The sequence below is a fragment of the Corylus avellana genome, chromosome ca8, assembly GCF_901000735.1.
Source record: "Corylus avellana chromosome ca8, CavTom2PMs-1.0".
NCBI lineage: Eukaryota > Viridiplantae > Streptophyta > Magnoliopsida > Fagales > Betulaceae > Corylus > Corylus avellana.
Genome location: NC_081548.1, coordinates 25,480,657 through 25,497,630, shown reverse-complemented (window position 1 = coordinate 25,497,630; position 16,974 = coordinate 25,480,657). Strand labels below are relative to the sequence as shown.

At 36.8% G+C, this 16,974-nt stretch overlaps 3 protein-coding genes across 6 annotated transcripts; 2 read left to right on the top strand and 1 right to left on the bottom strand.

The window, feature by feature from the left end:
• Positions 1–994: 994 nt before the first annotated feature.
• LOC132190504 (protein FAR1-RELATED SEQUENCE 5-like) lies at positions 995–5,809 on the top strand. Its single transcript, XM_059605513.1, has 2 exons — positions 995–3,440; positions 5,203–5,809. The coding sequence occupies exons 1-2, from the start codon at positions 1,308–1,310 to the stop codon at positions 5,365–5,367; spliced, it is 2,298 nt and encodes a 765-aa protein (XP_059461496.1). The 5' UTR covers positions 995–1,307; the 3' UTR covers positions 5,368–5,809.
• A 628-nt stretch (positions 5,810–6,437) lies between these two features.
• LOC132189280 (cell division control protein 2 homolog D-like) lies at positions 6,438–9,068 on the top strand. Its single transcript, XM_059603947.1, has 8 exons — positions 6,438–6,748; positions 7,577–7,718; positions 7,807–7,868; positions 7,986–8,097; positions 8,205–8,298; positions 8,408–8,477; positions 8,572–8,710; positions 8,791–9,068. The coding sequence occupies exons 1-8, from the start codon at positions 6,504–6,506 to the stop codon at positions 8,881–8,883; spliced, it is 957 nt and encodes a 318-aa protein (XP_059459930.1). The 5' UTR covers positions 6,438–6,503; the 3' UTR covers positions 8,884–9,068.
• Positions 9,069–9,181: 113 nt separating this feature from the next.
• LOC132189279 (protein PIN-LIKES 3-like) lies at positions 9,182–14,125 on the bottom strand. 4 transcript variants are annotated; one of them, XM_059603945.1, is made up of 12 exons: positions 13,971–14,125; positions 13,594–13,708; positions 13,169–13,341; positions 12,828–12,907; positions 12,606–12,730; positions 11,637–11,758; positions 11,023–11,217; positions 10,802–10,894; positions 10,171–10,271; positions 9,810–9,862; positions 9,503–9,688; positions 9,182–9,390 (listed from the first exon to the last, which is right to left on the bottom strand). In XM_059603945.1, exons 3-12 carry the CDS (start codon positions 13,301–13,303, stop codon positions 9,266–9,268), a joined length of 1,215 nt encoding a protein of 404 aa, XP_059459928.1. In that variant the 5' UTR covers positions 13,304–13,341; positions 13,594–13,708; positions 13,971–14,125; the 3' UTR covers positions 9,182–9,265. The 4 variants fall into 4 exon arrangements, with proteins under 4 accessions (XP_059459928.1, XP_059459926.1, XP_059459929.1 ...); XM_059603943.1 differs by lacking the exon at positions 13,594–13,708; XM_059603946.1 differs by lacking the exon at positions 13,971–14,125 and having other exon boundaries at positions 13,584–13,759.
• Between the last annotated feature and the right edge of the window lie 2,849 nt (positions 14,126–16,974).

Genomic DNA, 16,974 nt, shown 5'->3' with positions numbered 1-16,974 from the left:
GTACCCCCTCCGTACAAAAAAAGACAAAAATACCCTATATATATATAGTTTAAAAATGAAAAATGGATAGAAAACATTTTTCCTGATTTTTTGTTCCTTGGCTACTTCTCCCGAGTCCCGAATTGCTTCCCAAGTTTCCCTGCCTTTTTTTTTTTTTTTGGTATTTTTATTTTCATATTTTAGTTATATCATTAGATTGGGTTTAGTCTCGAACAAAATCATAAAAAGCTTCCATTTGAAAATGCGTTTGAAAGAGTTTAAAAATAAAATTATTTTTTCAAAAGCAAGCAATGAAATATATTTTTAAAAACACACTATTTTTTTTTTTTTTTTTAAATGAAGTTTAAGACATTATTTTTTTAAAACCACAAATTTTACTAAATATTCGATTATGGTCTTAAAAATTATATTTTTAATATCTATATTTTGAAATCGCTACTTTTAAAAATTATAGGTTCTAAAATCACTAAATCAAACGGACACTTATAGACTTACAGGTTTAAAAATACTACGATTGTAAACAAAATTTACCAAATAAAAATTTATAGTCCTGAAAATAGTTCTATCTGAGTTTATAAGTATTCGCTACATATATTTAAATGAGAAATGCTAAAGAGTCAAATAAATAAACTCAGAAAAAATTTTAAACTGACGTAACAATGATTTTTAAATTAAAAAAATGCAATTATCTCTTCCTTATCTGCAACTCACGGTCTGTCACGTTAGTTTGAAAATTTTTTAAAATTCATTTGTTTGACTCCCTAACATTTTTTTTATTTAAATAGATTAAATATTTCAATTTTAACTCGTTAATATTTATATGTTGGCATCAAAACTTGGAACCCAATCATCAGCCGCTCTCAAAAGTCAAAACAAACAAAAGAGTGTAAGCTGTGGCGCGCAGCACCTGATCACTGCTAGTCCAATGGAACAACGAAGTTCCCATCTCTTTCTTTAACACCCAAAAGTTTTCCCCAAACTGAAAACCCTCCAAACCCCAAATTCCCTCCCCAACTGGAAGTAGGAAGTAGGAAGTAGAGCAGAGCTTCTCTCACAGTCCCGCCAAGAACCCCCCCACCCCCACTACTCTCTGCAGGTCGCCTGCTCAAAGATCACACTTCATTTTCTCTCTGAGGTCTCTCTACGCTCCTGATCTCCCGGTCAGTTGGCTCCTCTCTCCCTCTTCCTCTGTTTTACTCTCCATTAATTGCTGTAATTTCGACGCAATGAAACCCTTACCCACAGTTTATTGCAATGAATGCGTCAATTTGATCAAATTTGGGAGCTAATGGGATAATTGGCCAGCCATGGATATTGAACCTCTGAACATCGAAAATGAGGTTATGGAGTTTGACATGGGTAGTGCTGTGGAAGATGAAACTACCACCCTCGACTTAGAACACCCTGATGATGACTATGATAGAGATTACAATGACGAATTAGTTGAAGGTTCTAATCCTTCTACGTCTCTTGGCTTTTTAACCTCAAATGGAGAACCGGATCTTGAACCGTATGAAGGTATGGAATTCGACTCCGAACAGGCTGCGCGTATTTTTTATAATTCGTATGCCCGCCGTGTTGGCTTTAGTACCCGGGTCAGTGTGTACCAGCGGTCACGGCGTGATGGGTCCATCATATGCCGTCAAATTGTGTGTTCCCGTGAAGGATTTCGTCGTGAGGGAGCTGAAAATAGGTCTAAGAGACAGCGGACGATCACTAGAGTTGGGTGTAAGGCGCAGATGACGGTGAAGAAGCAGAGTTCTGGGAAATGGGCAGTGTCCAAACTTGTGAAGGAACATAATCACGAGCTTGTACCGCCTGATAAGGTGCATTGCCTCCGGTCACATAGGCATGTATCAGGTCCTGCTCGAAGCCTGATTGATACCCTTCAAGCGGCTGGGATGGGCCCTAGTGGGGTAATGTCCGTGTTGATCAAAGAATCTGGTGGAATTAACAATGTTGGATTTACTAAAGTTGATTGCCAGAATTATATGAGTAGTAGTAGGCAGAGGACTCTAGGGAGTGGGGGTCAGATTATTTTTGACTATTTGAAGCGAATGCAGGCTGAGGATCCTCGTTTTTTTTATGCAGTCCAGGGTGATTTTGATAATTCCACAGGAAACATTTTCTGGGCTGATGCGAATTCAAGAATGAATTATAACTACTTCGGAGAAACAGTTACATTTGATACGACATACAGAATGAATCGTTATCGAGTCCCCTTTGCTCCATTTACAGGGTGGAACCATCATGGACAACCTGTATTGTTTGGATGTGCATTACTCCTAAACGAGTCAGAGTCCTCGTTTGTTTGGCTATTCCAGACTTGGCTAGAGGCAATGTCTGGTCGCCATCCCATCTCAATCACAACAGACCAAGATAGAATCATACGAGCAGCTGTTGTGCAAGTGTTTCCAGGAACCCGTCACCGATTTTGTAAATGGAATGTGTTTAGGGAAGCTCAAGAGAAATTATCTGAAGTATATCGCTCACACCCTTCTTTTGAAGCGGAGTTCCAGAAGTGCATCAATTTGACAGAGACAATCAATGAGTTTGACTCATGTTGGGAGTCTCTTCTTCAAAGATATGGTCTTGGGGATCATGAGTGGCTTCAGTCTATGTACAATGCTCGCCAACAATGGGTACCAGTTTATCTACGGGATACATTCTTTGGGGAGATGTCCATAACCCAAGGAAGTGATAGCATAAACTCTTACTTTGATGGGTATATAAACGCGTCAACTAATATTCAGGTGCTGATTAAGCAGTATGAAAAAGCAATTGCCACTCGGTATGAAAAGGAAGTAAAGGCAGACTATGATACAATTAATACTTCACCAGTTCTAAGAACACCGTCCCCCATGGAAAAACAAGCAGCAAATCTTTATACAAGGAAAATATTTATGAAATTCCAAGAAGAATTGGTTGAGACTCTTGCTTATCCTGCGACTATGACTGATGATACTGGATCAGAAACCATTTATCGGGTGGCAAAGTTTGGGGAAGACCACAAAGCGCACTCTGTTAGATTCAGTGTTTTTGAAAAGAAAGCTAGTTGTAGCTGTCAAATGTTTGAATTTTCAGGTATTATATGTAGACACATATTAGCTGTATTTAGAGTAACGAATGTTCTGACATTTCCATCTCATTATCTCTTGAAACGCTGGACAAGAAATGCAAAAAGTGGGGTTTTGTTGGATGAGCGGACTCTTGGGTTGCCAAGTGATTCTCAAGAGTCTTCTGCTGCGCGATATGACAGTCTACGACAGGAAGCTATCAAGTATGTAGAAGAAGGGGCCAAAACTGTACAGGTTTATAATGTGGCGATGGATGCTCTTCATGAGGCTGCGAAGAAGGTTGCTGCAGCCAAGAAACATGGTTCTGGGGCCATTCAAAGTGCACTGGATAATGGGAGTCAACAGCTTCAGTCTTGCTCCATGGTATGTTCTTTCCTCATAAAAGATATTCTCCCCGATGGCCTCTGTATCGTATTATCTTTCTGAATTTATTTTCCCTGTAAACATGCTCTACTTGGTGCTCTGGGTCTTTGCTCAGTAATCTTCCTCTTCTGAACTCCCACAGAAATGAGGGTTTGATTCATTGCTAGATGAAAATGCATAACAATTGCTGCTATATCAGCCTGAACCTGTGGGTATATTCCAACACTAAATTATATTGTATGGGGCCTTTTTTCTCTACTTTAGGTTCAGGGTTTATGTCTGTTGCTATTTACGGTTTATATAAATGGCTTTGTGTTGGTTGATGAAATGAGAAGGGGTACAAGCATGGATCTTGAGGGTTTAGAGATGAGATAAACTAAAACTAGAAGTCATTGAGAGCGATACGTTGTCACATATTCAACTAAATATTTGGATGCAATCTTTTGACTTGCAAAGCTGGATTATGATGTTAGAGAATAACTTTTTAAGGCATCAAGGCAGTCATTGATGCTTTACTAAGATCGGTACCGGGCAATCAAGAGATTTTGTATTTTTGGAATTCCAGATACAGCTACCTTTACTTAGCTGTTTCTAAGTCTCTACCTATTGTGGCTTGCTTCTGCCTATTACAGACAAAACAGCAGATTTTCTTTTCTTTTCTTTTCTTTTTTTTTTTTTTTTTTTTTTGTATTGGGCAGATTTGAAACCACATTATTGTATAAAGCTTTTCTTTTGCTTATCAATGCCGGAATGTCCATGTATAATAATGCATTTCTTCTTGTATTGTAGTATCTTTACATGTAACTCTTGGTTCCTTTGAAGGACTCCTTTGCCTTTCTGTTGCACTACACAATTTACTCTCAGGGGAAAATGTGTTTGCTGCTTGATCTTCTTCTCCGTGGGTGGGGTTGATGTGGTCCTATGAATCTTTTCCCTACCCTATGCGCTGCAAAGGCATGGCTCACTAAACCTTAGGGCATTATTGAATAGGATCAAATCTAAACATGTGGCATACTGCCCATGTCTAGTTGTGCAGCTAAGACATTAGGCATGCTGGTGCTGTGCCCACGGTAAAAATGCCGCCATGGCTTTGAACTGATGGCTGCCTGGTGTTTATTTACTTTTTTCTTTTCTTGCGACTGTTTGCCATTCATTTATTATCTCTATTTTAAAGACCAACTGCTGCATAGAATCTATCTTATTGCATTGTAAAATTTGAGTCATATGAAAATTTTGACATAATTGGTAGGACCGCAGTAACTGATTGTATTCATTCAACTGTCAAATGGGATTGTCATGATTGGCATAGAATTTGAGTACCATTATTTTGATACTCAAAATGAACTCAACAAGGTATAAACCGGAAGAAAAAGAAATAAAATAAAAAATCAACCAAAAAAAAGAAACAAAATCTTTTGTCCCAAGTCCCAATTATTTGGGATTGGCATTAATGAATAGGAATCTAGAAGAAATATTTTGTAGTTATAATTGAATGCTACATTTTGCCATTGAGAGCTTAGCAGAAAAGAATGTCGCTTACAGGACTTTTGAAGATTGTCTAGTTAAGCATCCGTAGTGAATGTTCAAAGATCACCCCAAATTATACCTCTAAAATAATCTGGATTTTGGAGCTCTTGGGGTACAAGAAATGGATTTCTTATTCATTTGGTTATTTTATGCATTTAATACGCACAACGTTTTTCTTGTATGTGCAGCTGCATCTCAATTTCGATTAATTGTAGTCTTGTTTTCACTTTTGTAGGATCAGGACAAGAAAATTCAGGATTTAACTGCTGAATTGGAGAACGCAAGTCAGCAATGTGAAGCGTACCGAGCAAAACTGTTCGCTGTTTTGAAAAACATGGAAGAACAGAAGTTAAAGATATCAGTCAAGGTTCAGAATGTGAGGCTCCATCAAAGAAGTTAAATTTGAGGGGCCTGGCAGCGGCAACATTTTCATCATCTTCATGAATACTAAAAAATAGCGACCGGAAGGGTGAGAGTAATTGGGTGCTTACTATCCCATTACTGCCGATTGTAGCATATGTGTTTAGTTACTGGAAGAGGTATAAATTTGTTCTAGTTTAGGGCAGTTGTAAACTATGTCCACTACTACTTGAATGTAACCATAGAATAGGTTGTCTGTAGTGGATGGAGAGGTGGTGGCAAAGTGAAATAAAACTTTGATGAGCTTCTATTTGATCTATTCCTTTTTCATGTACATTTGGTGCAGTTTTCACCAGTGAGGAATTTCAGATGGAGTTGACTAACTGAAGGATAGGAATGCCCAACATTTGTTACATTGAGATGGGTGTATGTTGTTCTATGATGTGTTTTTGTGGACCAATATCGATTACCAATTCTCCGACTGAACTGTGACCAAATTGAATGACCTTTTTTTTTCTTTTCTTTTTTTTTTTTTAAAAAAAAGAATGACCTTTTTTGTTTTGTAAGAAAGGATAGATAAGATCGTCAACAAAGTGTGGGCTACGACTGGATCCATTGCAATTGAGACCAATTGATTGTCTGGCAATTGAAAGAAGCTCTTGATGAGACTCATGTATACGAGTACGTCTTGAGTTGTCTGAACATGTGTTCGGACATATGAGGGCCTTGTATAAGTAGCAATTCATAGAAGAAATTGCAGCCAATCCCTAATTAAAAACTATCCCAATTCCCATGTCTCGTTTTCATTCATATTCACAAAAAAAATAATAAAAAATAAGTAAGTCTCGTTTTCATTCATCAATTTGATTAAGAAGATGATGGGCCGATGTCCAGTTGGACCAAGCCCATTTGATGATAAAATATCTGTGACGGGTGCTTGCTTTATATGGAAAAGAAATAGGAGCGAGGGATATATTTTGATGTCTACGAATTTGAATTTCAAAAAATGTGGCCGTTGCAGCAACGGATCAAAAACAACACAAAAGAAGCCCACGCGCCTCCCCACTCTCCCAAGTCACAATCTTTTATATAAATAAATATGGTGGCTTCATTTCCTCACACACAGAAAGCAATTTGAAAAGCGAGAGAGAGAGAGAGAGAGAGATTTGAGAGAAAATGGAGAAAGCAGAGTTAGGAGGAGGAAACAGAAAGGTGGCGTCAGCAATGGAGGCGTACGAGAAGCTAGAGAAGGTCGGAGAAGGGACGTACGGGAAGGTGTACAGGGCGAGAGAGAGGGCGACGGGGAAGATCGTGGCCCTCAAGAAGACTCGCCTCCATGAGGACGACGAGGGCGTCCCTCCCACCACTCTACGCGAGGTCTCCATCCTCCGCATGCTCTCCTGCGATCCCCACGTCGTCAGGTCTACTCATTACTCTCCATTGATCTCTTCTCTTCTCTGTTTGGTTTTGGTTCTTCTTCATCTTTGCTTCTTTAATTTCTCCACTTTATTTAAATCCCACTGAGTTTGGTCGGTTCTTGATTGGGCTTCAAAAAGTTTCCCCATTTCTTTAAATCCCACTTCTCTGTTTGGATGCATCTTGGTTGGGCTTCATAATTGGTTCTTGTGATGGGTCTCTATATTTTCATTTCTACAGGGGCTTTGGTGGGTTTTTTACATTTTTGTTAGAGGGTTTATTATGTTGGTTAATTGTTGGGGTTTCAACCTCTTTGTCCTCTCCTGGGGTTTTGTTTCTATGGATTTTTGAATTTATTTCTTGTGATGCAATCTTCATTTCTATGGGGTTTTCAGGTTTTTACTTTGTTGTTAGAGGGTTTATTATGCTTGTTAATTCTTGGGATTTCAACCTCTTTGTTGGCTGTGATTGATCTGCCCTTCATTGGGGTTTGGTTGTAGGATTCTTGACCCTGTTTCTTGTGGGATTGTTAGACTCGATCTCGTTTCTTGAGCCTATTCCTTGTTTTTCTAGGTTTTTGTCTGGTTTTCGTTCATTGAGGTTGGCAGGTTTCTTGGGTTTGCACTTCCAATCTTATCTATCTTGAAAACACTATCTTTATCTTGATTTGTATCTAAACGCTAACATGATATAATTGGCGTAGTTAAAGATGAGATTTATTTTACTTATGGTTTATTTGCCCCTCTTCTCTGTAGGATCGTCTATTTCTTTTTTATTGAAAGTTTTTAATCTTGTGGTAAATTTTATTAAAAAAAAAAAAAAAATCCCAACAGGTTGATGGATGTCAAACAAGGCCAGAATAAAGAAGGAAAAACAGTACTCTACTTGGTTTTTGAGTACATGGACACCGATCTCAAGAAATTCATTCGGACCTTCCGTCAAACTGGAGAGAATATGCCTGCTAATGTTGTTAAGGTATAGACGAATGAATTATTCTGGACCACTTTATTATGGTTGTTCTCCCTCAATTCCAGTTACAAATGTTTGGTGGCTTTTCATGCAGAGTTTGATGTTCCAACTTTGCAAAGGTGTAGCCTTTTGCCACGGTCATGGCATCTTACACAGGTAATTTTCTAACATTTTCCTCCAAAATGACTCATTCTCTCAGATAGTCTGGTGTTTTGTGATTGATGGTCATCAACTATTTTTTAAACTGGGTTTTTTTTTAAAAAATTTTATCAGGGATCTTAAACCTCACAATCTGTTGATGGACCGAAAAACAATGATGCTTAAAATAGCAGATCTTGGACTAGCTCGAGCATTTACCGTGCCAATCAAAAAGTACACTCATGAGGTAACTCATGCTTTTTCATTGCTTTTTCATATATATATATATATATACTCTTTGTTCTTAATAACAAGTTATTAAAAGTACAAAACTTTTTGTCTTCGCCATTCCAGATATTAACTCTGTGGTATAGAGCTCCTGAAGTCCTTTTAGGGTGTACCCATTACTCAACTGCTGTTGATATTTGGTCTGTTGCCTGTATATTTGGTACAGATCTTACTCCCATGACTTTGGTTTGATCTTCAATTGAATTTTTTTGGTTACCAAATTATACGTTTGCTTTCAAGGGTGTAATTTTATTTCATCTGAATTGTAGCTGAACTTGTCACAAAGCAAGCACTCTTCCCAGGAGATTCTGAACTGCAACAGCTCCTCCACATATTCAGGTTTAGTGAGACAGAATCCTTTTTTCTAATTTTTCCCCCCTCTGCTTTCTAAAATCAAATGCGCTCATAATTTCTCTATGGACTTGTGATGCAGATTATTAGGCACTCCTAATGAAGAAGTGTGGCCAGGCGTAAGCAAACTCATGAATTGGCATGAGTACCCGCAGTGGAAAGCTCAAAATCTGTCGAAGGCTGTTCCTAATTTGGATGAGGATGGGCTGGATCTGCTATATGTAAGTTGTTGAATCTACAAAATGAATCTTTGGCTATGTTTAATAAATTGACACTCACTCAAAACTGTTGCGTTTTGTAGCAAATGTTGCAGTATGAACCCTCAAAGCGGATCTCAGCAAAGAAGGCTATGGAACATCCTTACTTCGATGATCTGAACAAGGCCTCTCTCTAGACAAAAGCTACGTTGATGGGGGAAATCTTCTTTTGGCTGCTAACAGTTGTTATATATAGCTTTTGCGAATTTCATCTGCTTCCCTCAAGCATACTCCATGTTAAATTTGTTTTAGGACGAAAATTTGTTTAGATGTAATTTCTCAACCTTGCTTTTCAAATTTTAATGATAATATGGTTTGCTGATGCTTGTATTTCTAATTACAATTATATTTCCCTCTAATCTATCATGAGGAAGATCGGATTAAGATTCTGTGGTACAAAATGGACACAAAACTATATGCCTTTTATGGAGCTACTACTACTGCTCTGAGTTTAGTCGCGCATTCCCATGCCTACTCTCTGAGCTAAAAAAAAAATATTGAATGTAGGGTAGATAGAGTTCAAGCCACAAGCCACATGAAGAAGGTTGACCAAAGAGTAAGTGAAATTGAAGCCAAGGCGTAAGTCCAAAGCATGATTACAGAACATTCACTCTCTCCTGCTCCAAACAATTGAGTGATGGTTCCTGCCAAAAAAAAAAAAAAAAGATCAGAGGATGCAAACAATTTTGAGATTTTAGACAAGCCCAAAAGCTTTTTAACGGATCAAATTTTAGAAAGTACTATATATATAAGTACCTATGTTCATAGCAGGGGGGACTGCATACTGCAGCAAAAGAATAAACCGATATAATGGATCTGAGTGCACCAAACCCAATCGATGTGCACCTTTAATGATCAAAATCCCCGACAATGGCAGCGCAATATAACGAACAACTACAATGCCAACGATGATGGATTTCTGAAGTCCTGACCCTTTCAAACCTGAAAGACATTCAACAATTATAACTTTCCTATGGCCAGAGTGAAAAATAAAAAATAAAATTCCAAGGAAAAGTTGGGCTAAGAAGGAAAAAAAGATAAGAGCCTGGGTATTAGTTATCACCTTTGACAAGGTTTCCACCTACTATAAGAGTGAGAACTGGGATGGCTCCGTCACTGCAGTTGTCAGAGAAAGTATTGGGAAACTTAGCAGCAAGAATTAGAACAGGAAAATTTCTCATCATGTAATGTAAAACAATGAGAAAATAATAAAATCCAAGTTAATGTGTGATATTTATTGAGGCAGAATAAAGTTAGTGTAGTAAGTATATTGTGCAGCAAGAGTGCTTATGATGGTCATTCACCCTTTGAAATGAGCTAAAACACCATTATATTTGAGTTGAAAGTACCATAAAGTAATATTGTGAGTAAACAAAACTATGACCAAATCATTTAGAGTTGAACAGATTTTGTAAGCTTTATACCCCAACAAGGAAGCAGAGTCTTCGATTACACGAAGAGGAGCACTTTCACCAATCAGTGACTTTCGGATCACGGGGATGAGTCCAATTGCAAACCCAACAATCTACGCAAGAAAAGAGCATGAGGTTAGCTAATGTGTCAATACAACCAGCAAAAGCTTGGATTTAGTGTACAAGCCACCTCACCAAGAAAGTTAACCAAACATGAACCAAATCAGAAAGAAGTCATGCCCAGCATGGACATGCTTGGACACTTCACATTCTGAGGGGTTTGGAGGCACAGTGGCTTCAGACATGAAACACATGCTTGCACATCAGGTTAGGATCTGATCACAGTGCAAATCCAAAACTCCAGTTTAAGTTAAATACATTCAATTTAGCACTAGGACATTGCACATACATTGTTTCTCCTATAGAGTTGAAAGTTTATTCCATGTAGACGATGGATGTATAATAATCTCCTTCATCAAGTTTTACAACTCATTCTGGTGCACAATGATAAGGACATCTTCCAAGGTGGATAAAATAAGTTTTGATCATATGACAAGTTAATTTAGGACAATGCCTACTTATGAAACAGTGCTAAAAGCGCATCAAAGGGATGAGATGACAATGATGAGCTGAGTGATCATACCACTCCAATAGTTGAAGGGGCAAAGACTGCCTTCAGATTAATCTTTTTAGACAGCATCACTAAATGTTGCTTTATTTTATCCGAAACAGCAACCTGTAATGGAATTCAATAAAGGTTGAAATCTCAGAATGTTGCTTTCACTGAAGAGATGTGGTAATATAAGTCAATACAGAGAAAACAAAAAGCTCATCACAAATTGATGTTGGAAACAGTCAAACAACCTCAGATTTCGTAACAGATCTAGTGCAGGGTAGTGCACATTGATCTTCAGGGTCCTCTGATATCAAGCAATGTTTCGTGGAAGAAAGTAATGGCTCTGTGCAACTTCCTACGTCAGATACGGAGGATTCTTTTGTGGTTCTCGAAGATAACCGGACAATATTATACACATAAGACCACAAATAAATGGCCCCTACCTGAAAGTGTCACAGCAGGAAATTACAATAGTAGAAATATGCTTGGAAATTGTCTATCATAAAATGAAGTAAGATGTAATGAAACAAATTCACTCATTACACAGACATTAGGATAAGCAAATTTTAGACCAAAGGAGAAATTGAATACATAATACATATCATTATTTACAACGGAATTTAAATAAAATTTCTCAGAGGAGATACCAACCAAACCCAAACACACATACAAAGTGATTCTCAATTTATCAGGTCAGAGTTCTAACTGAGACAAATTCACGATTACAACCCATCAAAGAGCTGGCCTATATACACTGAACTTAAAGATGGTTACTGTAAAGTAAAAGTTCTTACTAACACCTTATACTTCACAAGAAGCAAGACAAAAAAAAAAAACAAAAAACAAAAGAAGAGGTACATACCGCCATTGAAAGTGAAACATAAGCCATTCCATATGTATGGCAGACATCAGGAGCTCCAAATGGCCCTCCTTTTTCTTTACAAACAGCTGGGATTATAACGAGAAGAATGTTCCCCAAATTTCCTGGTCACATTTACAAAAATAGTCCACATTTAGTTTGATAACATTAGAAAAGTCTCTGAAGATGAAATTATACAGAATGCTTTTAGAAGCAACTGATTCAGCAATGTTTTGTACCAAAGAAACGAAATTCAGGAAACAAAGAATTTATCAGAAATGCCTAGAATAAAACATCCTGTTCATTGCTTGTTTTCAAGGTAAGCAGCCTGCAGGATCCCAATAACTGCTATCCTTGGTCAAACTAACCCGTCATTGATGCAATTAGCCAATGGCGAGTGAAGTTCATAAGCCTTCACAGGCCTCCAATATAATTAACTGACTTAACTTCTGATAGCAAGAATGAGTTAGCAGGCGGAACAGTATGAGTAAAACATCCAACTTTTGTTATGATGAAGAAATGCCTGAAGTCCCCTCCCTTTAATTGAGAGCCAATGTGCACGCCAAGTAGTAACATCAAGACTTACTTGAGAATTACATTTTGTCACCATCATCAATTACTAAAATAAGTGTGTTTCTTTCACTCTTGCCTTTTGCATGAAAGACACTGTTGCATTTCTTATCATCTACAGAAAAAATGATTGTGATAGATAATTTTTTTCTTCAGTGAAAACACTAACTCTCAGATTTCTGGGTGAAAGAAACATCAAGTGGTTGTCAGTCTTCTCCTTTTTATCTTTCAACATTCAGTAGCGGAAATAGCAAACTTTTAATGAATCATCCATGAGAAAATGAATAATCAGCTTGTTGTCTACTCTGTTTTCAGGACATGTAACATTCTGTCCGGTTGCATTTTACAAAGCAGTTGAAGCAATGTTTTATAAGTAAAGGAAGGACCTACACATATGTTTACCTGCAGCACAGCAACCCACTATGAGGCCTCTCAGGTGCGGTGGAGGTCTTGTAATTAGAATAACCACCCATCCAAGAACTGAGCCGATAATAAATGTGATGAGGATATTGATTGGCATGAACCACCTACACATTCAAACAAATTCACTTCAAAATACTATAAATCTCATTCAAAAAGTCGATTGGTTAAATGGGCTGATGCAGTGACCAGAGTTGAACTCACAACTTAACCATGCTGTCTTTAGTTATTGTTTGGCTAAGGTTGGTGGCCACTAGGGCTGGATTAAATACATAAAATACAACCTGTTAAACAAAAAAAAAAAAAAAGAATGCTCGATTAAGAGACTTAACAGTGCACCAGATAAATTAACAATTTGCATAACTCAATGAAACAACCTTTTTTTTTTCTTTTTTTCTTTTTTTTTCTTTTTTTATCCCAAAACAAAAGGCAAAGAAAAGAATACTTTTGCTCTCTTAAAATGTTCAGATGAATACATTTCAGGAACAATTCTTCCATCTTTAACAAGTAAATCTAACATGAAAATGACTAAATAAAAAACTCACAGTATTTAAATGCTTCCTAGCATCTTCCCCCAAGATATCAACACTATCTAGTGCAAGATACGACCCGAGAGCAGTAACCAATAGCACTTTCAAGACTGGAATTGATGCCGTGATGAAGAGCTCCAAAAGCCCCATCTTGAGATCCCTTCACGACTCTGAAAATGATCTTCAGCCTATTATATATAAAATGCCAATATTGTGAAAATATGCCTAAAGAAAGACAGCTTAGACAGTTTAAAACTGTGGCAGAGCATGAGTTGGTACTGCTATATTAAGACATCATCACAACAGAAATAAACCAAAACAAAAGCTTATTTACACAAATACCAAATGGTAACATCTAAAGCACGTGCAAAGGAAAACAAATGAGATTAATGAAATGCCATAACAGACAAATTAGGTTCAGAAGAATCACATGGAATTACCCGAGGGACTATTTCAAAGTTTTCTGAGTCTAGCTTTTATACAACAAAACTGTATACTTCGTTCAACCATCACAGAACATGTATTTGAAATAGCCGTGGAAGATTTATTGAAGCGCTGTCAAAGATTCCCACCCAAAAGCATGGTCTAATGATTAGAAAGGAAAAATATTACAGACATACAGTATACAGAAAGTCATGCATTGATTGAAAGGGAATCCATATTCAGCTCAGGAGCTTAAATTAAATTTTGACTAAACAAACCAAAAGGCTGGCACTTGAATCGAGAACTTTCTCGATTCCCAAACAAGAAAAAAAAAACAAATCTTTGTCTTATTAAGCAGAAAGAGAGAAAACGTGAAAAGACGAACTGAACCAACCGCTCAAACGAAAATATCAGAGAATTAGACCCCTCAGAATCTCTGGACCCTCCGCTCTCCTCTGCGCCAATGAGACCCTTTTCCCATGCAATGATTCGCACGGCCACGTGCGAAAAAATCAACCAAGGCAATTTCTGAGGCTGTTTTACTTTCATCACGAATATCGTTTCTCAGTTTTAAATAGGGAAGATAGAAGATAAAGACGAAAAAACAAAATCGACAACGACATCGTAGAATCCAAAACAAAGAGGAATTCCGGAAAGAAGGTTAAGATGAATGAATGTGTGCGTTCTAACGTAAATTAATAGCAATTGTGACAAAAACGACAAGAAACACGTAACTAGCGGTGCAAAATAATCGCGCAGTTGTCGTCAACATTAGGGAGTGACGAATCAGCATACGGTTTTCATCAAAATGGGGACACGGCAGCCTCTGACTTCAAAAGAGAACGAAGACACACGTGGACAATAGTTTCGACGTGACCGTGACACGCTTCCGCAACCATTCAATTCTCAGTACTAGTAGCGACAACACTTGTCGAGGCGCCTCCGATCGCTGGAGGTTGTCGTTACACTTGCACACTACGAGTCTGATTCTATGAAAAGTTATGAAGCTTCTTTTTTAATATATAGTTTTTGTGAATTACACAAGGTGGTTTGGTTTTTATATACCTTATACTAATAGAAATGTGTATTATCTAAATTATAATTCGTTTTGTGCCAACCAAATTTTTTAAAATATTATTACTTACAAAAATAATCAAGATCATGCTACCCCCAACCACCGCACGAGGTTGGTCAAGTTGGGCGGTGTGACCACTAGATGACATGCCGGGAACTACCTTAAGAGGTTTTAGGGGTGATACAATCACTTCCAAAAATTATGTTAACTCATTATTTTTTGATATTTCTTTTTATCTCGTTTTCAACTATTTCATTTAAAAAAAAAATAAAATTATTTCGAGCTTTTTAAGAAGAAATAGTTATTCTTAAGGAATAATTATTTTTAATAATTATGATGCCACCAAATAACATAATAGATATTCCATAAAGATAATTATTTGATTCTTTAAGTCTATTACTCCATGCCAGCCCTATATACATAGATTTCTAACTACTAATAATTTGCACTTTCATCATTAATTCAATAAGAAAATAAGAAACTTGTTATATTTACTGCCCAATTTTTATCCCGTTTGATGGGAGTGCCTTAATCCAATCCAAGTTTAAGAAGTTGACCGTGCTGCGCTTGCGCGCCTTGCGTTAGATTTCAAGGTCTTTGTTACGCGCTTGGCTTTGGTGCCTTTCTGAAGACGGATTGCAGCCCCACAAAAAATGTAAAGGCCGAAGAAGAGGAGGAAAACAAATTACATTTTGCAAAAGAGACGTATCCCACTAGCACTTGTCCGCTAGGTTGACCTTTACGAGGACAGGAAAAGAAGAAAAAGCCCACTTGTTTTTCCTTAAGTGGTGGATACATGATTAATATAAGTGGAAAAAATGCCCCAAACTCCCGAGTACATTTTATATCATAACATCATCATTAAGTTTTACTGCCACGTTTTAGATACATCACTAATGAATTTTAAATTCAACAAGTTTTACTGCCACGTTTTAAAAGCTTGAAACTGTTATTCATAGTTGACCCAACTACTTTTTGTTCAATAAAATTCTTCACTTCAATTGGTATTTTCTACCAAAAGAAAAACAAAACAGAAAGAGGTTAATAGTAATACATCATGTCTTTCACTAAGATTTTCAATAGCTGTCATGATTATGTTTAGTCTCCTCGAAAGGAGGAGTAAACAATTCTCAATCATGGTCCCTAAGTTGATGGGTGAAGATAAATAGCACTTCAGCGTCCTAAGCATGCTAACAAATTTTATTTTATTTTATCTTTTTTTTTGGCATTAAAATATTAAAAAAAATATATTTCCTGCCTGGCGTGCTCTGAATCACGATTCCTAAGTTGATTATGTTTAGCCTCCTCAAAAGAAGGATTAAACAAGTCTCCGTCATGGTCCTTGCAGATTAGATTGTCAAAACAATCAGTTAAAAAAACTCAGTATTTTATATTTTTCTTTTTGAATGAGATCTCAATTTCAATGACAGTGATATGAGAAAATTACAGTTTACCTCCCCAAAGTTGACAACATTTTTTAATTTGAACATCAAAGTTTCAATTTTTGCAATCCACCCCCCCAAAGTTCCAATTTTTTGCAATTTAACCAATTGTATCCAAAATTTCTCATATTGCCCCTAATTTTTATTTTTTTATTTTTTTATTTTTTATAAAAAAAATTTTAAAAAAAATTCGGGATGGTCGTAGCCACCCCTTGGCCATCTGGCCATTTTTGCACCTCCAAATTTATTTATTTTTTCATTAAAAAAAAAAATCAGGGACAATATGAAAATATTGGGATAATATTGGTCGAATTGAAATAAATTGGAACTTTGTGGGGGGGTGAATTGCAAAAATTGAAACTTTGATGTTGAAATTGAAAAACGCTGTCAACTTTAAGGGGGTAAACTGTAATTTTCCCAAATATCTTAAGGATGGAATAACTTGTGTCCAAATGATAACTTAATTGACAAAAAATTACACCTTATAAAATAAGTATTACTAATTCAAATCCATATTTCGAAAATAAACTTCTATGAGTAATGCTATATACCATAATTTTATCTCTTAAAATTGATGTAACTTTCAAAATCACAATTAAATCAAAACCAATAGTAATCCATTCTAAATCTAATGTCACATCGACTTTGGGGAGATAAAATGAAGAGAAAATAATGATATATAGTATTACTCAATGCTATACCCCACTTTTATTCCACCTTGCAGATGTCTTAATTTTTTTTTTTTTTTTAATAGAATAAGGACTGATCAAAAACCGACCGGAGACAAGAGTGTGGATATAGCATTTCTCAATTCCTATTTCGCCTCGTTGCAAACTTCCCGCCGGCGAAACATGTATCAATGTACTACCCACTACTAGGCG